We start from the raw sequence: 24,320 nt of genomic DNA on the forward strand, positions 1-24,320 counted from the left end.
AATAGTGCCCTACAATATTAACTCAGGCATGTTTAGTAAATATAATACTATAATACACAAAACAGGGTTATTAGGCACAACCACCAAATAGTGTGCAGAAATATTTAATTTTTTTAAAATATATATTTGAAAATTCAACAGAAAGAACATGCATTCCTTAAAAAAAGGTACAAAACACTGTCAACATACAGGGAACTGTCTTCATTATTATTAGATATTATAAAAGAATTTAACCAGTCTCAGTGCTTGATCAGTCAAATATTAGTTAAAATCTCAAACACAAAGTCAAATAAATATTAAAACAAATTGCAGACCCATGTAAATGACCAAAAAAAGCAAAAGAACACAAAAGTTGGCAGATGTGTGTAAAAGGTAATGTGGAGACTCTGTTTGTGAACCCAGATGACAGTGCCATTTTATGTTTAAAGGAAAGCGTTTGTAAGTATCTCCACATCTTATATAACATACCTCTCAGAATTCTTTCCTCATGACAGCGGAGAAAGTCCCAGATGCGTACAGTTCCATCATCAGAGCAAGTGGCAAATTTATTATCCGTAGGAGAGAAACTGAAGACACAGCAGGGAGAGAATCAACAATGAAGGATAACATAGCAGTTCTCTGTGGGGTGGACACCTTACACTCTGCGGGGGCCCTTTGAGTGGATCTGACAAGGAACCATCCATTTCCTTAGCAGACAACTCACTCTACAGAACAATCCTATCGTAACTTGCTTAAATCCATCTCTAATACCACAAGCTAAAATTAAAGACATATTTAACACTGACTGCACATATCTCTGTATTCTGATCCTTGCTGTACAACATCAGAAAATAGAATGAGCACATGAAAAGTAATTATTTTAGTTCAATTAATAAGTGTAATCATGTGTGTTTCAAATACAAGCATCCCTACAGACTGCTCTTCCTTCCAGAGGGCACACAAGCTGGTTCAAGCATTTGGCAAAACTGAGCCTGCCTCAGTTCACCAACTTACTCTTTTGACCTCTTAACACACACCATTATTTAGCTATTTCTACACACAAATAAGGCAGATGTATCAATCCACCTAACACCATAAAGTACAGACATTACCCAGTGCTCAGATGTTCTTACTATGCACTCAATCTTTTTAAATAGGAAAAAGCAGAAATAAACCACTGATGTGAGCGAAAGCCTCTCTTCAACCCATGAGCCATTTTGATGATCTAATAACCTCAGGCTTTACATTTGTGGCTTTCTTTTTTGTTTTTAAAAATATTGCAGAAGAAATTGCATTTTATTGCATTAGAAAGGACATTACATACTCTGTATTGTGTGTGTCAGAGTTAACAAAATAAAAGGGAGTGGCAATGAATTATAAACCTGGATTTTAATGTGGATGAAAATGTTTCCATGTGCATTTATACCCGCAGAGTTGTATAAAAGTAAATATCGGAGTTATTTATTCTTATAAATCTTTATTTAGAGGCAGAATTTTTATTAGGGACTGACTGAAAGCGTGACAAAGACTCTGATGGCCAGTAGCGGCAGCACAGCTCCTGTCTCACTGGTAAACCATTGTGAACTGAAACTTAAGAGTTGTGTGCGTTTCCTTTAAATAGACCAGTGCAAGAATCTCCTCCACTATGGAGGCTCCAAGAAACCCTTCCAACAAACACTTTAGTCCGAGGGTCTTTTTAACGGTTGTTTTCCACCCTTTTTTTATTCTAGACTGTGTCATCACCTTAGAATATAAATAATTGGGAATACTTTATTTAAAAGTGTGAAAAATACACCTTTTCTGTACATAGAAGTTATGTATATAAAAGATGAGAATACATAACTCAAAAGCCACAGGTGACAAATAAATGCAGTGTTGCAACAACAACACACACGTGTCAATAATAAAGGACATAAACATTGAGCAGCACAGGGAAGAACATATCAGAACTGACAGCACTGAGGAGAGCCCCCTACAGGCAGAGCACTGCCCCTGCAGGGGCAGTAACAGGCTTGGGTTAACTACAGAAAATGGTAGATTGTGTATAGACCTGGCCTCTCTAATCGCCTCCTTGTGAGCCTGGAACATCTTGACGTTATTCATGTTGGACTGCCAGTACTTCACGTAACCTCCATGGTCGGCAGTCAACATCCACATGTCATTGTGAGACCAGGTCATTGCCCTGACAGGGCTATCATGAGCCTATGAGAGAAAAAGAAAAAGGGATACTTAGATAAGGACCTTTTAGCAAGATTCTGAAGTTGTTATGCAAGGGCGGTGTGCCACAAATCTAAAATATGGTCTCTGGTTACCTGAAGAATTGTCTCGAAGTTAAATGTGAGCCCATTCCATAAAGTAAACTCCCCACTGGAGGCACCCGTTACAAGTCGCCTGCCTTCAGGAGTCCACTATAAGAAGGCAAGAAAAGGGTAATGAAAGGTTTAGAAAAACCAAAGGAGTAGGCTATATATGGGTTATATAGCGAAATGACGCACTTCACACAAAGCATCAAATCAAAAGCTTAACACTTACCCGCACAACAAACACAGGGCATTTGACTTTGTTGGTGGAGGTTCTGACAAACTTTGTTGTAACAGCATTCATAGGGTTATTAAGCATACCAACTGGAGGAACAAGCTGCAAAAAAAGTATGAGAAATATATGAACTTGAAGAATAAACATAATAACTAAGCAAAGTAGTAGTAAAACATACATCATTGTAGCAGCCTGCATCTGGTTGAATAGCACGGAAATCTCGATGATCTCGTTGCCACAATCGATTCTGAAATGGAGTAATTTGCCAGATGTTATATTTGCCAGATGTTACACTGCCACACTCCGTTACATTTTGTAAGGCTTATACCTCAAGATATCTGATGACAGATGGATTGTAATCAATGGTCTTGCGGTTCACAGCTTTCCTCATGCGCTTGCCATCGAAAGTGAGCTGCTGCATAGCCTGCTGCTGGGCAAAGTCCGGCCTCTTGTAAAACAGCTGACGAGGTGCCTGGTGCTGGAACCGAGGCATATGGAAGAACCGGGGAGGTGAGCCAATATCTGTTGCCATAGTGACGGTTTTGTAACAGCTGAGGATAAGAGGAGAAAGAAATTTACCATGAGTTTAGGGTTTATTACATTGGCTCACTTTAAATGAACACAAAACAACCAATTGCAGAGGTCAAGAAAAAGAGACAGAAGACACAGAAACATAAAAGACATTAACAAATTAGTGTATCAGCAATGGATATTTATGGGTTAAATGTGCCAATATTTCAAACAACTTGGGAGTATTAAAACGTCACTCTAAGCGATTTGAAATATTGGTACATTTAAACTAACTTTTTTATGGTTAATAAGTTTGTTCCCAGAATCCAAAACTAAATTGCAGCAACAAATTAATAAAAAAAAATTAAAAAAAAGAGTAGGCCATCAATTGGTAAATAAGAAACATCTCTAACTCTACTGTGCAAGAAACTGGCTACATTACATAAGTGAACCTGAGCATAACTTAAGCATCAAATTAATAAGACATTGTAATAAATCAAAACAGTTCTTCGGGATGTGAAAAGTGTGTTTAGGAGGAATAAACGGAGTAATCAATTGAAAATGGATGACAGACCACAAAGGGTAAAATCCTTTGTAATCATTATAAAGAAATTCTTTATCACAATTATACATTGGTTTCCATAAAAAGGTGCTCCAAATGCCAGCTGAGGCATGGTGCAAGCCATATCAAAGCAAACCAAAGCTGAATTTAAAAGCTTTTTCCAGATTAATGGACAGGATAATTTTACATGTCAGAGAAATTACATAAATATTTATTGATGTTGAGCATCTGGAACCACAGCGTGAAATACCTTTAAAAGCATCATGCTTTCCACAGTAACCCTTCAAAATTAATGAAATAGAGAAGCATTTAAAACAGCTTTGGTTCTAATTTAGGCATGTGTAGTTTAAAGCATTGACAGCTAAATAAATTTACCTAGTATAACTTAATTTTCAAAAAAAAAAAAAAAAACAGTTGACATTCTTTCAAATATTAAAAATATGCATTCACTAAGACATCCTTCCAATTAAAACCATTATGATCAAAATGGTCAAATGGTCTGAATGGTGGAGTGCCAGCTCCACTGCTCCCCCCCCAAAAAAAAACATGGGCACATAAAAATGGAATTACATCAGTGACTGATTCAATTAATTGTTTTTATGGTACCAAGTGCACCTAACAGGCTCAACACCATGTATAGGACATTTCATTGCAAAAGCAAATAACTAAATTCAAAATCACTAGTTATATTTAGTTATCGAACCAGGTATAATTCCCTGTGATTTTAAGTAAATGTGTTTAAGTTGTAATTAGTATGTAATAAATACATAGTATGTAATAATTAGTATACAAATGTTAGCGATCAATTATTATTGAAATTTAACTCCTAAAAAGCAGATATACATTGCACTCTGTAACATTTTTTTTCCCTAAAAAAACAAACAAAAAAAAACATTGTGTCAGTTTCTTGTTAGCTCACTCATAAAGTAAGATCTCAGTGATGGATTACATCTCTCGATACAAATACAACTCATGGATCCTACTTGTACACCATTAGACTTTACTTGGGTCAAATACACTAAGGTATGTGTACTAAACCGTTCAAACTAGTCTGTGTTATAAGAGTGAATGATGCTGCTAATGCCTAGGAAAATGCATTCATGTACTCAAGTGTGTTTACACACACACACACACACATATATATATATATATATACACATACACATACACACACACACATGTATTTGAGGGTATGCATGAGCAACAAAATTGCACCATAGACCGAATAGCTGTTGTCCCTTCAGGAAGAAGAAAAAAATAATAATTCTGGAGCAGTGATTCTCAACTGTTGGGTCGCAAGTAAACAAAAATGAGAGGTGTATACTTTAGAGAAATTTTGTCTTAAAATATAATAACCAACTTTGTTACTTGCATTGTAAAACGTGATAATGTAGTCAATAGCTTAAGAGGCATTATTACCTGATTTGCTCCTTAAATTTAGCCTACATTTATTGGTGTAACAATGTTGTCAGGTTCAATGTAAAATTTGGGACCAGAACCAAAACCAATTGGGAAGCACTGTCCTAGTGTACTCTAACCCCTTAACACTTATGCAAATTATTAATTTGTGAGGAGGGAGAGAAAAGGGGGAAAAACTAAACAAAAAACAATGCAAATTCAAACAGTACCCAGTTCTTCTGTACACAAGTAATCAGCCCCTCCATTGGCACTAAGGTTAATAAAAAAATTAAAAAAAACTTGTACTTTAAACTTGTACTTAAGATGAAAAGTGAGAACATATTTTATTATCAGTATGACTAAACATGTATTCGTCATAGATGCAGTATTTACGGTTTCATTTAAACTATTTTAAGAGTTAAGTCGATGCTGCTGCATTTCTGAAGAAGGACTGAATTTAAGAGCTGTTAATGGAAAACATCGCACATCCTGTGCAGTTGTGCACTTTCGCAAATACAATACGACTCGACTTGAAATGTTCGACATAAAAACGTTATTTGGGTAACATTGAGGGGGGGTTGTGAATGCCTGAAAAACATTTATGGGAATGGTTTAAATTAATTTTTTTAGGTGGCGTCTTACACACCGCACTCACGTAATAACGGAGAGCTCAATTTCAAACCTACTAAAACTGAAACACACGAGTCAATTATTAAATACATTTGTCTCTTAAATTTAGACGCTAAAACAAAACTTGAATTGGCGACTAATGCATAATTTATACCTGTAGTTTCTTGTTCGAGGTCGACAAATGTCTCTCTTCAGTTCGAGGTCTGTTAGCCTTTAGCCAGCTAACACAATAAATACCTGATGCTACCACAGGCCCTCACAAACAGGACACATTTTCAGTCTTCCAGAATAAGAACATAATCTCCTTAAAATAAGTGTGTTTATTTGAGTGCAGAATCTGTTCGCTGAAGCAGATAGCTGTGTGCTGGCTGTAAGAGTGGGTATTTCTTTCCTGTCTCCCGCACAGCGTGTTTAAATGGCGCCCGGTCAATACTCGAGAAACTCACCCAAAATATCCAGTGCTGACTGAGTATATTAATCTAAATTTAACACACGACTCTTCCTTGTGGAGACGATTGTAATGTCTTTCTGAAAATGAAATGTCAACTATCTCCAGAGTGCGCGTTAATTCGCTATTTTTCGCGTTTAATTAACCCCCTGCCTCCATCTCGAGGCTTCCGCTCTTCTCGTTGCTTGGAACTCCGAAACGACGTCATGACGTCAGACGCATCGGCGGGAGAACTGCGTCACTAACTGCATGTTTTATCAGAATCAGAAAGAGCTTTATTGCCAAGTATGTTTGCACATACAAGGAATTTGTTATAGTGTCACAAGCTTCCAGTACACGGAGACAACAACAACACACAGATAATAAAAGTGAGATGTGAATAAAAAACACATGCATAAATATAAACCGCACATAAAAAGAAAGAATAAATTGTATGTACAGGTGTGCTATAGATGGAATAGGAATAGAATAAAATAAAATAAGTTGTAGGGATGTACTAGGGTTTATGGTGATAAATAAGTATAAGGTTGTGACATCGTGAGGGTATGTAACATGTAAGCTAAAGAAACCATACCACAATGTCTTGTTTAAGAAAACTTTATTTATTGTTTTTTCTTCACTTGTTTCAGTCACATGGAAGGTGCACATTCCAGTGTGATTGATGTTTATTGGTGTGGGGTCTTGGTCTTTGTAAATAGGAAAAGGTACATGGAAATTAGCCAAATAATGTTTGTTGGATAATGATGATTCTCTTTGTCTTACCTTTCCCTTTGGAGCTACCTAGTGGGAGGGGCCGGCCCGCAAACAGGAAGCCACATACATTCCATCCATTGGCGGGGAGGAGCTTACTCACTGAGAGTGTGGAGAATGTTATTTGAATGTTATTTGGGATGCATGTCTTTTAAAATGCACATTGGGTTCCATGATGGAAAATAGTGTTTATTAAAGAAGATGCTAATGTCAATGTTTGTATGATGATGTTGAAGATCATGGACATTTTTCAAGTGAAGTTTGGGCTAATTAGATCATAATTGAAATAGAATTATCATTGGACTGTTTGAATTTGAGGGGAGGAGCCTCTCTTATAAAAGTCTAATTGTTTGGTAAAGAAAGGGGAGGATGAACTGGGTTGGGCAGCAATACGCCTTTGAAGCGTCTAAGCTGCCGCAAGAAGAAGAAGAAGAAGAAGAAGAAGAAGAAGAAGAAGAAGAAGAAGAAGAAGAAGAAGAAGAAGAAGAAGAAGAAGAAGAAGAAGAAGAAGAAGAAGAAGAAGAAGAAGAAGAAGAAGAAGAAGAAGAAGAAGAAGAAGAAGAAGAAGAAGAAGAAGAAGAAGAAGAAGAAGAAGAAGAAGAAGAAGAAGAAGAAGTAGTAGTAGTAGTAGTAGTAGTAGTAGTAGTAGTAGTAGTAGTAGTAGTAGTAGTAGTAGTAGTAGTAGTAGTAGTAGTAGTAGTAGTAGTGGACAAAACTGAATGTTAGTTGGATTAGTGGCCAATGCGCTCTATGTGAAGGACCAATCGCCTGTGTAAGTTTTCTTTTGGTTTTTGTTTTATTTGTATTTTTTGTTTGTTTGGAAACATGTTGGATGAATTCTGTTCCAATGCTTGATGCATGCCTGAAATGACAAAGCAACCTCATGAGACTTCAGAGTTTTTGCTGGTTTTTGCCGCCTACTTTGCCACTGCCAAGAACGTCCTCACTACAAAGGTTATTGCACATACTGTACTTTAATTGCACAATGGGAGAACATTAACTGTTCATGAGGTAGATTGCCTGGGGAAAGAAACTGTTCTTGTGCCTGGCTGTCCTGGTATTCGGTGCTCTGTAACGCCGACCAGATGGCAAAAGTTCAAAAAGGAGATGGCTTGGATGTGATGGATCCAGAGTGATTTTCTGAGCCCTTTTCCTCACTCTGGATGTATACAGTTCTTGGAGGGTAGGCAGGGGGGCACCAATAATCCTTTCAGCAGTCCGAACTGTTCTCTGTAGTCTTCTGATGTCTGATTTTGTAGCTGAACCAAACCAGACAGTTATTGAAGTGCACAGAACAGACTCGATGACGGCTGAGTAGAACTGTTTCAGCAGCTCCTGTGACAGGTTGAATTTCCTCAGCTGGCGAAGGAAGTACAACCTCTGCTGGGCCTTTTTAACAGTGGAGTCAATGTGAGTGTCCCACTTCAGGTTCCTCCTGAAGTCCACGATCATCTCCACAGTTGAGGGTGTTCAGCTCCAAGTTGTTAAGACTGCACCAGACAGCCAGCTCTTTAACCTCCTGTCTGTAAGCAGACTCGTCTCCATCCTTGATGAGACCGATGACTGTAGTGTCATCTGCATACTTCAGAAGCTTGACAGAGGGGTCTTTAGAGGTGCAGTCGTTGGGGTAGAGGGAGAAGAGCAGTGGGGAGAGGACGCAACCCTGAGGGGTGCCAGTGCTGATGGTGCGGTTGTTGGATGTGAATTTACCAATTCCCACTAGCTGTTGCCTATCTGTCAGAAAGCTGGTGATCCATTGACCGATAGAGCTAGGGACAGAGAGCTGGGTTAGTTTGGTCATTTACCTGTGGGTTATTTTCCTGTCTGTCAAATGCAGTGGAGAACAAATGTTCTTACATACTACGCATTATTTATAAGTAGTTATATAATTAATACTATTTAATATTGCTTATTTAGATATATTTTTGATTATTTGGGTTAGTTAACCCAGAATTTCTGCTAACACTTGTCTACTTACTCTCACCTCATTCTAAACATATGACGTCCTTTCTTCAGTTAACATAAAATGAAAACTGAGAAAGTGTATTTTACATACAATGACACCGAACTATTTCTTTAAATTTGGAATACACAACTGTCCATTAGGTGGGGCTATGATTCGACTTTTGCCAACAAATTGTGTTGCAACTGCGGATAAATTAAGCGACTGATACATTTTGTTCGTTCTGTGAATTTTCTTCTGAAATTGTAGCTCATTTGTTTTGGGAGAGTCCCTTTGTTCAGTCTTTCTGGAATAATGTTAATGCTCTGATTGTCCAAAATATTTATGATTTCTCTTTGTGTTATAAACACATTCTTTTGGGGTTTTATGCTAAAGATAAGAATCTATTTAATGCAAGTTTTTGTATAAACCTCCTGTTATTTATTGGAAAGTTTTATGTCCATAAATGTAAATATACTAAATGTAAACCCCACTTTAACATCTTCAGACAAGAACTGAAGTTGTATTTAAATACAATTTCAACGTCTGTTAACAAGAAAGCTATAAAAACATCTAGAATTTGTGCCATGTTTAAGATTTTTCCCTAATATATTTGTATTTCTATTTGTGTGCCTTTTTTTTCTTCTGTCCTTTTCTTAAGAATTTTTATATTATATAGTTTTTTTCTGTGATGTTTTATCTATTAATCCTCAAGTAGTTTATTATTGATTGGTATTTTGTATGTTTCGTACGTACTGTTTTTTACTGTTTGTTTTGTACGTACTGTAATCCTTGTTGTTTACTGCAATAAAAAACAAAAAAAACGCGGATTCAACTGCTGAATTGTTTGGACTGTAAAGGCCAAACTTTTTTTTTTTCAGCGACAAAACGTCAGCATAGACATAAACATCTAGATTGGGTCAACTGTATGTCAAGTTTAGGTTTCAAGCAATGGTTTTCAAGTAACAGCTATTTTTAATCCTATGGTTACTGAAGGAGAGGAAGGCGATTATTGTCATAAATGGGCGGGGTAAATTAGCTGCATGTGCGTTCACTGCACGTTTTTCCTGTCATTGGGACTGTTGTGGCGGTCAGGATGATGCAGCTCTGACACATCCGCTTCGAGGATCATCCCCATGCCTAATCTGCAGGTCAGAATGGTTTCTTAATTCTGAGCTCAATGTTTATGTCGTGTTTTGAATGAGGGTGGAAGACTATGCATATCCGCGCTGTTAAACATGGTGTTGGAGCATGCCCAGTGAACAATTTCAATACTTTACCCTACATTCAGGTTACTGTACAAAAGTGTTGTTGCCTTTATTTTACCTGTGTTTGTATTTGTTCTAAACAAATAATGATCTCCCCTGTCTTATTTAATCAACAGCTCACAAGACTTGTCTGTGTAAGGGCATTACAACGAGGTTGAAACATCTGACCATTCTCCTTGCTGATGCAGTATATATAATAATTTAGTATCTGATCTACTGTGTGCATCTACCTGTATTGTAATAACACCAGTATCTTCAGAATTTAAATGAAATGACTATATTAAATGAAACATTAAGCTATTTCCCACTGTGAATGTGGGACCCAGTGGACCTGTGATTTATAATGATTATTCAATACTTATGATGTTCCTTCAAGATACACAAACATATAGTCAAATATATGCAAGCATATAGTTAGAGATGCTGCAGTTAAGCACAGTTACAGACTGTCTGCTGATCAGTAATGCCCAATCAGCCTGTAGCAATGAACTTATCCAGAAGGAGAAGGTCACTCTTTGTTTTAATGTTTCCAAGCAGCAACCCTTTCCCTCTATGCGGGTAAGCACTTTGCGTGTACCTGTATTTGATGACCCTCAAGAAGACCTGTACAAGTATTTTGACCGCTGTGCTGATGCCATAGCCAGTGAGGCAGAACGGGGAGGGACTGTTGTGTACTGCAAGAATGGACGCAGTCGCTCAGCTACTGTCTGTGTGGCCTATTTATTGAAGCACCAGGGTCTCACCTTGACAGATGCCTTCCAGGTATGAATAGTGTTTGTCAAATTGAAGTCTGATATGAAACAGTTCTAGTCAGGACACATGCATTTTATGCGTAATTTATTTTTAAATTAAAGTTCTTTTTAATAGGTATTTGAAACTTTATATGTTCAGTCATTAATTATTTTTCTTTGTTGCTGATATTTTATTGGTTTATAAGGAAAAGCAGAATTATAGGCAGCAAGGTAAAATTAAACGAAACAAAACTATAATATATAATGAATATAAAATGCACAAAATAAAGGCACCCACAAGACATCAAAATATACCTCACTCATATTCTAATCATTACTGAATGCAGCCTAATTGATAATGAAAAGCCACATCATTCTAGATTTTTATGCCAGAATTTAATGTTGTTTACTACTTCTGTAGTTCCTATTTCTCGTCTGTAATTTAAAAGTAAAAAGTGCCCGATCAGTAGTTGCGCCTAACCCAGGATTCTGGACTCCGCTGAGGTGAAATGAACAGGAGCTGAAGATCAGGAGGTCGGCCAGCCACAGATCTAACCTCTCTCCACTTTAACTTCATACCAACATTTCCTGATATGACATTCTCAAACTTCAGGGCTTTATAATAAGTCTTTAGTCATGTCGCTCTTCAAGCTTGCTGCAAATAACGAATACCTTATAATAACAATAATAACGATATGTGCCTTAAATGATTATAAAAATGTGATAATACTACTATATTTTAAAATAAAAAGGGAGTATTAAAAATAAAATTATTTTATAGTAAACTTTAAAAAAAAAATCATATATATATATATATATATATATTTTTTTTTTAAAATTATTTTCAAATTTAAAATCAGCAAGCTTTTATTTAGGCAAGTAAGTGTATGTGCGCTGCCGCGTCAGTGAATGGAATGTCATATGCCTTGTCCAAATACCCGCACTTGACTACTTATATGACGTATTTCCTGTATTTGGCCCAAGTGTTCAAGTGAGATGTGTATTTGGCATGCTAAATATCTGGAGTTGTCGGCGATTCACAATCGCGCTGTGTGAAATTAGTTCTTACTGAAAAACACATTGGTGATGACCTACAGCCAATGAGAGACCAAGATACAGGGCAGCGGGACGTTTGGGGAGGAGTTATGTTTTGCCAGTGTTAGCAAATCCGCGATTGCCGCCGGTTGTTTTTTATGTCAGCAGGTTGAAGCGACCCCAATAACGTGATATTTAGGCCCTGGAATGTGAATTGTACCAGGAGAACCCCGCCAAAAAAAATCGTACACAGCAAAAACTGAATGCTACCCCAGATAGTCGTTCAGTGTGAAACCAACAGTGATGCGACGTCTTTGAAAATCGTGCAGTGTGAACTCGGCATAAAGCGCACTGCGCTTTGGTATTTTTAAGACCTGGGACAGTCTTGCGCACTTACTTCCTGTCGCGCGCACGCGCTCTCAAGTGGCCAAGACCGCAAGTGTGGGTATTTGGACAAAGGGATAGTTTTGCGCTGTTCTTTGAAAACGACAGCGGATAGCCTATAGATTACTTTCAGTTAGAATTAAATCTTATACGGTACAGTTTGTCGATCTAAATATTATTTATATTTGCCATTTATATAAATTATATAAATATTATTTGTATTTACCATTTGGCTTATATATGTGTTTACAAATTATAGGTTATATAAGAAATATAATCATGATAGGCCTATATGTAGAAATATAATCATCATATGTACCACCCTACATTTTGACCGATTTTAGGTTATTAAAGCAGGATTAGGGCTCCTAATTTTTCTGCTAAACTTTTTTTTTTAAATCTTTTTTTCAGAGGCATCCCTTTAACAAACCTAGAAAACCTCCAGATTGCTAGAAGCATCACAATTATACATTACCCTCCTAAATAATTATCTCAGCAGGATTTTATTTAATTTAGGCTACATAAAAAGTAAAAAGATAAATACTTAAATATTTTATATAAATGCAGCACACAAAAAAACAAAACATGAAAGCAGTTCTTCAACTTTACCCTTCCATAGAGAGGGTATTCATCAAAGTAATTGTAAGCTTTTGTATAAAAGAGTCCATTTAAAATGTTGTTTGTATCTCTCTATTTCCTTTTTCTATAAAGTATTCCTTTACTCAGTATAATATTGTTTTGAATATGAATTGTTTGACCTGTAATTGTCCATTCTCAGGAATGTCCCCAGTGCATGTTTTCTGATGCAGTTGTATGCTTTGCTGTATTTCGCCGCTGTCAGGTTAAAAACTAATATAAATTCATACAGGTCATCCCAAAATTTCTTAAACCGTTTAACAAATCTAACAAGAACTGTATTTTAGCATGTCTTAAATAACATTATATGTTAAGTCCTGTCTTACAGTATTTATTATTCTTTTGTGTTACCCAATAGAGGAATCAAATAATGGGACTATGAAAGTTTGTGTTCATTTTATAGCCTCATTAATACATAATGTGTAACTTTTGTCTACTTTAATTACTGACAGCATTACTTTCCCAAACATGCAGATAACAGGAAAATAAGAGCAGTTTTAATTAATGTGTTTATTAAATGTCAATTTCTATACACCAAAGAGCTATAGGGAGCACACTGATTTATATTTTCTGTAATAGGCAAAACAGGGTAGACAGGTAGGGGTCTAAACTTTATCCCACCCCTGACGAACGCTATCTATCCAGTCCAAATAGCTGGACACTTTGGTGTAGATGCCAAGTTTGTCTTTTTGCCCGCAGCCTTCTCCCCAGGACACCAGACCTACGAGGAACCATGTATCATGAAACCGTGTCATCATTGGACCCCCACTGTCCCCCTCACAAGCATCTTTTATTTGCCCCAGCACTCCCCCACAAAGCATGTTCTGAGTAAGGTTGTTCATCATATGCCTGGAACACTCTTTGTTGTCTATAATTGGAATTTCAATGAAGTTGAGAGTTGAACTGTAGCGATGAGAGGTCTCGTTGTCCTTCCCCCAGCCAGTGACGACTGTGACAGTACCGTTACGATGCAACATTCGTTCGGCCAGGTTCTGGCTAGGGAGGCATGCTGGGAGTATGTATGTGGAAAATGTGGCTGGTGTAGCCAAGTGCAACAGAGCTATATCATTGTCCACAGTTAAAGGGTTGTATTGTGGGTGGGCGATAGATTGTTTTACAGGAAGGGTCATCTCAGATCCTTCAATCCTAAATCGGTCGTAGTCACCTGGAGAGATGGTCATACAATTAGAATTCAAAGCCAGAGAGTGTTTATGGATGGCTATGTTTTATGATGGGTTAAAAAAGGAAGGCTGCTTCCTTACTCGTTTGTTGTTGTTTTTTTACAGAGACAAGGACTGTCACAGAAACAAAGTGTAATTTCTCAGGATTCTTTCACTGCTATTTGTCAAATAGTTTGGGCACCATGAGTGGAATTAATACGCTTTTTAAGGGAACATAACACTGTATCTAGATTGTCTTTTGGTATTTCTTTTCACTTGAGGCCTAAGCTTAGTAAACAACACTCTAAGCTGTGTTCTAGCACTTTGTTTGTGGCAAATTGCTTTAGTAATGCATCTTCTAAAATCTCAAATATAAGGGAGGATAAAAAGCCTTACACTGTGAAGGAATACTTAAATTTTTATCAAATTGTCTTACATACCCAGCCTGACAGTGAACCTTGTACTTTTCTCTAGGCAGTGAGCAGCAGTGAGAACCCAGTTTTCATCAATCAGAACTCCACCACAATGAAACCTGCCCAAATGATTGAGTATAAGAGCCTACAGAATACACAAAATAATTTGACTGAATATTTGGTATAACATATGATAATTGTCAGGATTCGCTCTGATAAAACATTTGGCATTATTAAATATGATTACACAGATATTACAAATCAATCAAAAGTACCTGCCAGGGACTCTCTCCCTTTTTGCCAACTGTACCTCCTATTACCCACGGCTGTAAACCTACTAAAGGCTTATTAATATAAGATGACTTTGCAATCCGAATCTGGCCACATGAAGCCTCATCTGTAAATGACAAAAATGCACATAAATCACAGATTTATCTTCCAAATGGTAGAAATTATATGAAGATATTTTTTTATATTTTCATATAGTTTTTAATGAAGATATAATTATACGACTATGTTAATCACCCCACATTTGTGAATAAATGTTGCACAAAGACAGTCTTATAAATGTCCACAAATGCAGATATACAGTCTCGAATACACATGCAAATATCTAAGCATTAATTTGTGCACTGTGGATACAAAATCACCAGTGTAAAAAAAATCATCAGTGTATTTGCAATAAGCACAAACTATATTGTTTATATTTGCATTTTGTTGAGGTAACTTACTTTTGGCAATACATTTTCTAGAGTTGTCTTGTAGTTGGTATCCTTTAATACAACTGCATGTGTGAAAAAGACCATCCTCACTATCGTGACATTCATGATCACAATCCCCATTGTTCAAAGAGCAGTTAGTGGCTGTCCTGCCTGAGGACAAAACCAAAGAACTGCTGTCAGGACATTTATCACCGTGACCTCAAGACTATGGAGGACGAAACCTGCAAAAATCAATCAATAAATAAATATGCAAATAAATAAATGTCTGTATAAATACACAAATTCTTGTTTGAATACATATAGAAATAATTAAACATGTGATTTAAAGTAGGCAAATAAATAAAATAAATTAGTGGACAAATGGAAAATGTTTAAGGAAATGCTAAACTCATCCTATTTATTTTCCTTTGATCACTCATTTATTTCTGAACGTAGTTCCACATTTATTTTTCCTCTGCACAACATGCTAATGAGAGGGTGTCAACCATGGACTTGGTCGGGGTCATGTCATAGCTGGGGGTGCGGCTTTCCCGCTGACAGGAAATGCATGGTGTTAATCCAGTATGACCTACGTAAATTCACTTTCCGTTTAACAGAGCAAGGTACATAAAAAACTGAGCTGTATTGTCCGTACAGTATCTGTGACTTTACAAACAACCCAAAGAAATGGCCAGTGTTGTTTCCTGACGTCATTTTTTGTAACCCGATTGAGTCTCCAGCTATGGACAACTGTAATATCAGTATCCCATGGTTATTGTGAGATGACTGGTATGAAGTGGTTTAATCGAGGAACAGACATACTTTTGTCACCTGTATTTTCTGTTCTGATAACTAATGGGAAAAAACGGTCTATTAAGCAAATAACGGTTCAGTATTGCAAATAAGAGCTATGTAAGCATTAATATTTTACATTGGCCACTTAAAATATTTTATGATTTAGCTCTCTCATGATTATAACTACAAAATTAACCCTATGAAAAAGTGTAAGATAATAATCAGTCACCTTGACTGATGAAGTTAATACGCATGCGCCGGCAAACGCTCAAGCGAGTCACACACGATCCGCCTACTCTTGCATAATTGACACCCTCTCATTAGCATGTTGCGCAGAGGAAAAAAGTGGAACTACATTCAGAAATAAATGAGTGATCAAAGGAAAATAGTTAGGATGAGTTTAGCATTTCCTTAAACATTTTCCATTTGCCCACCAATTTATATTATTTATTTGCCTACTTTCATGACATATATAATTATTTATTTATGTATTTAACCCACTTTCGGTGAAACCCCCTTTTCAATGAAAGGGTTACTCTAGAATACCAAGAGTGTGAAACAGACACACACACGTGCACACACACACACACATGGGGACAGGGAGGGATCAAAGGTTACATTTGAGACTTGCTAGTGAGTTGAGCCCAAAGACTAAACTAAAAGGATGAAATCAGATAGCAAGAAAGATACAGATCTTATGAAGCTTTTAACATTCCAAACAAGAAATCTAAACTTCAAAAATAAATGAACAAACAAATATATATCCAAATGCAACATGTATAACTGCATATAATTGTCTGGAAACACAGTTCTTAAAAAACAGAAATTCCACAACCTTTTAAAATATTTATAAATAGGGCTATACAGCCATTTAGTAGTTAATCAATGGTATTACATTTTTATTTATTCCTTTCCATCTAATAGCACAACTGTCAACATGTTAGAAAAGACAACATATTAGAAAAAGTAAATAAATCAAAGTTTTGGGCTGTGGGTGCTTTTGAGCTGGAGTGAGGTTGTATGAGACTGTGCTGTCCTTATGAATTAATTATATGGTTACAGTCTAGTTGCTAGCACATAAACATAATAGGGTGTCTTTATAGAAACATTTTACAAAATATCCTAAACTTGATGTATAAAATTGTCTCTTAATTTTCAATGGACAGCAACATATTTAATTGTGTTTGGCAACTTGACAAATATGTTTTCAAAATTAATAGGATATAAAACATTTTGTACAACCTTTGTATTACAGCCTTCATCTGTCAGCTGAAATGTCTGATCGTTTATAATTTGCTGTTAGGCCCCATAGCTTCAGCAATTTAAGAAACTAAGCATGTTTTCTCAGAATTACTTATTCTTCATATTTAAAAAGTTTTGAGGAGTTTGAACAATGCACTTTAAAGATGGACTAAAAGACAAGTCCTGTTAATTTTTTTGCCATTTCTTTAATAAATCACCATAGCAATACAGTTCGAAATATTCAAAAACTCTTTTTGCAGTTTAGGTTCCTCCATGTTTTAGCATCATCTTGCCAAAGTTTGTTGTAAATCGTATGACAGAATTTGGTGGAGTATAAAGAAGAATTTTAAAGTTTGAAGCATTGCCATGGCAACAGTATTTAAGATAGCAAGAATCCCATGACAGTTTCACATCTGCCGGGTCATGACATTATTTTGATGAAGTTTGAAGCAAATCAGGTAAAAATAAAAAAATTTTGAAAACGGTTGGTGGCACTATAACTTTGACGTAATAATAGTCACATCTACACGCTAAAAAACACTGGGTTAAAAACAACCCAATTTGGGTTGTTATTAACCCAAGGGCTGGGTAAATATAGGACAGAACCCATCTTGTCAAGAATCCCATGACAGTTTCACATCTGCCGGGTCATGACATTATTTTGATGAAGTTTGAAGCAAATCAGGTAAAAATAAAAAAAAATTGAAAACGAAAAACTTCCTGCTGCCAGTTGGTGGCACTATAACTTTGACGTAATAATAGTCACATCTACACGCTAAAAAACACTGGGTTAAAAACAACCCAATTTGGGTTGTTATTAACCCAAGGGCTGGGTAAATATAGGACAGAACCCATCTTGGGTTAAATTTACCCAGCAAATTGGGTTGTTTATTTAACCCAGCATAATGGGTTGATTTAACACAGCTAATGGGTTTATTCATTTTTACTATATTACTAGCTTATTTTTTACTTCATACATTAAGTAAGGTTTACAGATGAACTTAAATAATATACCCTTTTCTAAAATACTCCACACAACCACTGGTTTGCATGATAACTTCCTTTATTTTCCTTTATTTATCATTTACAGCATTGATTATATCGTTTTTAAATCTAGGCAATATGTATAGCCTATTAAACTCGTTTAACAAACATTAGAACAAAAAAAAATCTACATTAAACAGAAGTAATACACATGTAATCGACCAGTCTCTGTTATTCTGTTTCCACCGTAACGGCGCTGGTTCTCGTGCCCGAGCTGGAGTCGTGTTCGGTGGGGAAATGCTAATGGACCGCCGCCCAGCGTTTCACTCTAGCCGAAACATGCTGTGAGTCCATAACCTGCCAATAAACAAACAATAAACAGCTCTGAGGACATGTTTTAACATCCAAACAAAGTATTATATTCTGTATCTTTATGAACAAAATCATTTATTTTATGCAAGGCCAGGCAAGGCAAGTTTATTTGTATAGCACATTTCATACACAATGGTAATTCAAAGTGATTTACATAAAATAAAATAAAAACAATAATCACAACAATAAAACAAGGAATTTAAAAAAGCAAAGCATCAGGCTTTTCCATCATGCACTCATTAAATGTGATTCACACCACGCACATGTATGTTGCTAAAATTTAACTATATACAGCACAGTAACGATTTTATAGATAAAATATGTACACAAACCTGTATTTTACCGAAGAATGCATCAATTCGATGGCGCTTAGAACTGCTCTCTCGTGAAGTGAAGACTCAAAATCCCAGAGATAAATAACTCAACCGCTGGGTTACGTCTGACCCTGGATCTGAGTATCACTAAAACTACCCAAACATTGGGTTGTTACATTTGACCCAGGAGCTGGGTAACACAAAAACTACCCAAACACTGAAAAAATAACCCCAAAAAAAAGACCCAAAAGGCTCAACCCAGCATTTGGGTTAAAAAAATAACCCAGGATTTTTTAGTGTATGTGATCGGCCTCATACATTGAAGAAACAGCTGAAGTTTGATCAAAATCAGACAATGTCTGCTGAAGTTATAACACACTTCCTGTTTCCCTTTTCCACCATACATGTTTCTTTTTCGTTTGGTAGGGTCGAATGAAAAATCACATCTCAGAGCATGCATTTGTCAAACATTCCACAAAGCTAATTTCCTGTTGGGCAGAGCACTGACTGTTAGTGGTTTAGACTGATGAGATCCATATGTATATGAATTTTGATGACTGTAGGTGAAGCGGTGTGTGCTACAGAGCTTGTTGAAAATGGCCTTATTAAAGGGTGTAACACGGAACATTGGGTTGTTACATTTGACCCAGGAGCTGGGTAACACAAAAACTACCCAAACACTGAAAAAATAACCCCAAAAAAAAGACCCAAAAGGCTCAACCCAGCATTTGGGTTAAAAAAATAACCCAGGATTTTTTAGTGTATGTGATCGGCCTCATACATTGAAGAAACAGCTGAAGTTTGATCAAAATCAGACAATGTCTGCTGAAGTTATAACACACTTCCTGTTTCCCTTTTCCACCATACATGTTTCGTTTTCGTTTGGTAGGGATCGAATGAAAAATCACATCTCAGAGCATGCATTTGTCAAACATTCCACAAAGCCAATTTCCTGTTGGGCAGAGCACTGACTGTTAGTGGTTTAGACTGATGAGATCCATATGTATATGAATTTTGATGACTGTAGGTGAAGCGGTGTGTGCTACAGAGCTTGTTGAAAATGGCCTTATTAAAGGGTGTAACACGGACCCACTCTGGTGACCCCCCCCCACATGACCTTCTGCCTGTCCCAGATGGCCGCAGATTCCAATGTATGTTCAAAGTTTCATAAGTTTTTGAGCACGTTAAGGGGCCAAAAATGCCCCAGATAGTGGGATTTTAAAAAGTCCTTAAAAAAACAATAGGGCTCTGTGCCTGCCCTAATTATAATACTAACAATTATAATAAATGTATAATAATAATGCTAAGAAATATTTGAGATTCTACTCTCTCTCTCTCTCTCTATATATATATATATATATATATATATATATATATATATATATATATATATATATATTTCACTGACCAAATTATGTAAATGTAAATAGCATTTTAACAACTTAAAACATACTTTTGAACATTTAAATTGTATAAAAAACAAGAGGCTCACGCAGGTCACAGTGTTTCCCTTCAAATCCAGTGTTGCAGGTGCAGGAGTAATCTTGTAACAGGTCCACACACTTCCCATGAACACAAGGATTGGAGTTGCACTGGTTTCCATCTAAGGGTGCAAAACAACTAATGAGTACCAGTGCTTATTATGCTTTAAGCTTTCTACACACTGCATGATTTCAGCAATCCTATAAGATCATTAAAAATCACACTGTGGGATAATGGATCTGATAAACTTGGGAACGACATGTATGCAGACTGTATGATGATGACACCTATTGATTCGTACGCTACGAAGAAGGTTACTATAGAATAATAAAACATGATCAGAATGTGCCACTGGTAAACAAAAATAGTATGATGAATCACACTTTGGCAGTTGTAGTGAAAGCGGCGAAAGAGCTTGAGGTAAATAGTGTTATGTTTTAGCGCCATGTCGCGTTGATTTCATGTCGCATTTTTATTGGTTGGTCAGCGAACGTGGGTCGTAGCAGCAAACACGCTGTGCGATGACAATGCTGAATTTCTGACATTGTTAGAAAATTATTGTAGGCTATCTTTGGTCGCAAGACCATAACAACAGCCGTCTTTGAACCTCTCTCACTGTACGACATAGGACCCCCGATTAGAAGCCACGAACACAGAAATCGCCACGATTGTTTCATGATGCCAATCTTTTTCTGGGACAACCGAAAACTGTGCAGTGTGTCTCAGGCTTCAAAGACAGACATAACTAACCTTTATATGCCGTCCAGAATTCCAACTGCAAGAAAAAAAGATCAGTGGATCATAATTTAAGTGGGAAAAAATGCTAATACAGTAAAAAGCTAACATGACCAACCGTGGCTTCCCTTGTATTAAAGATTTCCCTTGCTTCTTCAAAATTGCACAGTTCCTCCCTACACTCCCGCTCCAATGATGGAGGCTTTATTTCCTCCATAAAAGTGTTGGCTCTTCTTGAACGCAGGAGCATGTGTGCTTTTGGGCTGCTAGAAAATGCTGACCAAAATAGACACAGGGTTGATAAGGTAGAACAATGCACACAGGGTAGATTTCCAAATTGCTTTTAAGCCTATTGCGTACTACAAAAACTAAAGAGATAATTCATTAAGAATGAATTGTGTCTGCTGAAAATTCACTCCACCACTGCTGTTGTTTTTGAGTACGTTCAAAAATATTTTGCCAGCTTCTGTTGTTTATCATTATTTGATAAACTAATGCTGCCAAATAGCTATCAATCAATCAATCAATCAAAAGTAACATTAATGGTGACATGCATATTGCACTGATTTAATAAGACACAATCTATAATAAGTCTAAATTAGCTACATGTTCTAATGTGGTACAAATGCTCTGAATCTTTATATTTCCAAAAGAACACTAGCTTCAGACAAATTCAGACAAGTATAATACATACACTTTGCAACTGTTTATAAATTCTACAGGGCTATTGACCTCATACCTGACTTGCAGAGAGCCTTATCAGACCAAAATACAACCAGTACCGAGATACAGAAGAAGAGACTCCTCATTATGGCAACAGACTCTGTAAATACAGAAAGACAGAAATCTTGAATTATACCTGAATATTGAGCATCTTTTAGATTTGAAGATTTCATAGAATTTAAAGTAATGGTTTGGTGTGAGATACATGGATAATTACTTTCATTCAAAGCATGAAAGTTCGCCTATAAAATACTAACACACAAAAATCATTCTTACCGTATTCCAAAATTTCAACAGGGTAGTTGGAGGCCAGATTTGTCCTCAGAAAAAAACTATATTGGAAGACACATGAATCAAAAACCTTAATATGTCTTAACATCAATTGGTCTCTGCTTTGTCTTTAACCCAGGACAGCACAGCATGAACAGCCTTTAGTAAGTTAACTGAACTCCAAACCTTTCACTGAGCAAATAATAGTTGCTGAGATCAATCATATCAGGAATTTTGTGAGTACATTAATATCATCCATTAGGTAACACAGTGAGACAGTACTTCATTTGCACTACTTAACTAACCCTCAATAATTATTAAAAATGTTTACTTACATTTTGAAAAATAAGAAAGGAACAGAAATGGAGAACGTGGTGTTTAGAGTGTGTTAATGACTAACCAACTCTGTTTACTAAGAGTCCACAGTCTGAATGCTCCTGCATTCTCATCTGCTGTCTGTCCACTTACACCTACGTGTGCTGAACTGTACAGCTTATAGTTAAATGACCAGACAATTACATTTGAGGTTTAATTACTTAGGATTGGTGAAAGATGTTCTTATGGCATTAAAAAAATAAATAGAATTCCATTTTAACTATTATATATACAGTAGTCAATCATTTGAAGTGGATCAAAACCTTTCATCAAAGTTGTCCTAAAACCAAAATGCGTTCTTGTCTTAGGACAAGAAATAGTACAAATTGCCCCACATTGATCTTTTTTCCTCAATATATGCATAGCCTACATTTTGATTAGCATAAGCATTTAAACTCATCTCAATTTCTGCTGCATAATGGGTCACACGTTCTTGCACTCTCTTTTGCTAACATAGGAATACCTGCTATAATCTGCATACAACAGAGCTATATGATATTGATAGTGAAATAAAAGCTGTCAGCACACACCTATTATTGGAGACATAAACAAGGCTTAACATCACAATGGGACACACATGCATGCAATGTACACACTGTACCAAGCAGCCTTACAGGAACTAATTTTACAGTGCAAAAATAATCTGTGATATCTGTTCCCATTAACTTATTTTTATTTTTAAAGGATTGGTGTCTGTAAATCCAAACGGATCACCAGCCAAATTGTTCTGTAAGATGGTCAAACTCATTATTTAGATGTAAGATGGTTAAACTCAATTTTCTCATTATTATTATTTAAATGATTTATTATTTAAAAAAAATTATTTTCACATTGCTTACATGTTTTCCAGAACTGCGCATCCATTAACTTATTTTTATTTTTAAAGGATTGGTGTCTGTAAATCCAAACGGATCACCAGCCAAATTGTTCTGTAAGATGGTCAAACTCATTATTTAGATGTAAGATGGTTAAACTCAATTTTCTCATTATTATTATTTAAATGATTTATTATTTTAAAAAAATTATTTTCACATTGCTTACATGTTTTCCAGAACTGCGCAACAGCAATACCTCCTTAGTGTTCAAATCTTATTTCCGGTTTCCTCCATCCTTTTTTATTTCCTCTCAGATGATAAGAATAATTGCAGGATTACTGGTCTCATCAGCCCTCTCATCTGGGATGATCCTCCTGGGAAGGGGGTTCCTAGTACCTCCATCCCCAGGCTCACCTGATAGTCCAATTCCTCCTGATTACTTTGAGGTTTCTGCTGCACATAACAACTACATACCTATATACTGTATGCCTATGATAATTATCCCATAGCAAAAGCAGCCAATCCCATGGCCAGAGGAGGTCCACTGATGCCATATGATGACTCATTAAAAGGACACCCCACTGTAAAAAGTAATGAGTTGAACTTACTAGGAAAACCTGTGGAAACTGATTGCCTCAAATTTCTCAAGCAAATTAGTTTATCATTTTTGAGTTAATAAAACTTACTGTAACTTTGTATAGGTAACTTGTGTATAGGTATAGGTTACCAGAAAACTTGAGTGTTGCTAACTCAATTTGACAAGTTCAGCCAACTTAGAGATGTAAGTTAAGCTTAACTCAAACAAAACAGTTCTCTTAACAAGTCTGCTTTGTTCACATTGCTAGACAAATGTGTGGAAACAGATTGCCTTAAATTTCTCAAGTAAGCTGTACTCAAAACTTAAAGTTGTTAATACAAAGACAGAAAACAGATTGTTAGCACAACAATAGGGCATTTATTTGTTTAAAACAATGTTACTTCAAGTCATTATTTTTTAGGCATGCTATCAAATCAACAATTTAACACTAAGAAAAATTGCACATACTGCACTCAGGAAATAAATAGAAAAAAAACCCCAAACATCAACATCCCTTTTATGACACCTTGTAAATCTAGATTTACCATTTTCTA

At 36.3% G+C, this 24,320-nt stretch overlaps 3 protein-coding genes across 9 annotated transcripts in view; 1 reads left to right on the forward strand and 2 right to left on the reverse strand.

Moving 5' to 3' along the window:
- wdr33 (WD repeat domain 33) overlaps window positions 1-6,259 on the reverse strand; it is a 31,537-nt gene extending 25,278 nt beyond the window's left edge. For 4 of the 5 annotated variants that reach the window (XM_016249282.1, XM_016249280.1, XM_016249281.1 and 1 more), the window contains exons 1-7: window positions 5,769-6,259; window positions 2,843-3,065; window positions 2,693-2,761; window positions 2,512-2,616; window positions 2,292-2,387; window positions 2,030-2,181; window positions 469-566 (exon numbers count right to left, since the gene is read on the reverse strand). In XM_016249282.1, the coding sequence (XP_016104768.1) occupies window positions 469-566; window positions 2,030-2,181; window positions 2,292-2,387; window positions 2,512-2,616; window positions 2,693-2,761; window positions 2,843-3,046 (724 nt within the window). In that variant the 5' untranslated portion in view covers window positions 3,047-3,065; window positions 5,769-6,259. The remainder of the gene's footprint in view (window positions 1-468; window positions 567-2,029; window positions 2,182-2,291; window positions 2,388-2,511; window positions 2,617-2,692; window positions 2,762-2,842; window positions 3,066-5,768) is intronic. The other variant, XM_016249279.1, reaches the window with a different exon arrangement.
- Window positions 6,260-9,602: 3,343 nt separating this feature from the next.
- On the forward strand, window positions 9,603-11,468 carry LOC107564257 (dual specificity phosphatase 28-like). Of its 2 annotated transcripts, XM_016249292.1 has the most exons (4): window positions 9,603-9,905; window positions 10,139-10,156; window positions 10,560-10,786; window positions 11,201-11,468. In XM_016249292.1, exons 1-4 carry the CDS (start codon window positions 9,891-9,893, stop codon window positions 11,259-11,261), a joined length of 321 nt encoding a protein of 106 aa, XP_016104778.1. In that variant the 5' UTR covers window positions 9,603-9,890; the 3' UTR covers window positions 11,262-11,468. The 2 variants fall into 2 exon arrangements, with proteins under 2 accessions (XP_016104778.1, XP_016104777.1); XM_016249291.1 differs by lacking the exons at window positions 9,603-9,905; window positions 10,139-10,156 and having other exon boundaries at window positions 10,220-10,786.
- Window positions 11,469-12,913: 1,445 nt separating this feature from the next.
- On the reverse strand, window positions 12,914-22,421 carry proca (protein C (inactivator of coagulation factors Va and VIIIa), a). 2 transcript variants are annotated; one of them, XM_016249288.1, is made up of 10 exons: window positions 22,335-22,421; window positions 22,006-22,061; window positions 21,746-21,829; window positions 21,125-21,282; window positions 21,022-21,046; window positions 20,282-20,392; window positions 15,113-15,253; window positions 14,657-14,778; window positions 14,409-14,526; window positions 12,914-13,973 (listed from the first exon to the last, which is right to left on the reverse strand). In XM_016249288.1, exons 3-10 carry the CDS (start codon window positions 21,813-21,815, stop codon window positions 13,414-13,416), a joined length of 1,305 nt encoding a protein of 434 aa, XP_016104774.1. In that variant the 5' UTR covers window positions 21,816-21,829; window positions 22,006-22,061; window positions 22,335-22,421; the 3' UTR covers window positions 12,914-13,413. The 2 variants fall into 2 exon arrangements, with proteins under 2 accessions (XP_016104774.1, XP_016104772.1); XM_016249286.1 differs by lacking the exon at window positions 22,335-22,421 and having other exon boundaries at window positions 22,006-22,162.
- Window positions 22,422-24,320: the final 1,899 nt, after the last annotated feature.

The sequence above is a fragment of the Sinocyclocheilus grahami genome, unplaced genomic scaffold (genome assembly GCF_001515645.1).
Source record: "Sinocyclocheilus grahami isolate Dianchi unplaced genomic scaffold, SAMN03320097.WGS_v1.1 scaffold919.1, whole genome shotgun sequence".
Classification (NCBI taxonomy): Eukaryota; Metazoa; Chordata; class Actinopteri; order Cypriniformes; family Cyprinidae; genus Sinocyclocheilus; species Sinocyclocheilus grahami.

Bases quoted from the DNA above. Each gene is read 5' to 3' on its own strand.
- LOC107564257 (XM_016249291.1), top strand. From the start codon at position 10,443: ATGCTGCAGTTAAGCACAGTTACAGACTGTCTGCTGATCAGTAATGCC. The intron at 10,787-11,200 runs ATGAATAGTGTT...CTGTAATTTAAA, and splicing joins TTGACAGATGCCTTCCAGGT to AGTAAAAAGTGCCCGATCAG.
- proca (XM_016249286.1), bottom strand. From the start codon at position 22,108: ATGTTAAGACATATTAAGGTTTTTGATTCATGTGTCTTCCAATATAGT. The intron at 21,283-21,745 runs GTATGAGGTCAA...TATTTTGGTCAG, and splicing joins TAAGGCTCTCTGCAAGTCAG to CATTTTCTAGCAGCCCAAAA. The intron at 20,393-21,021 runs GTTAGTTATGTC...TTGCACCCTTAG, and splicing joins ATTCTGGACGGCATATAAAG to ATGGAAACCAGTGCAACTCC.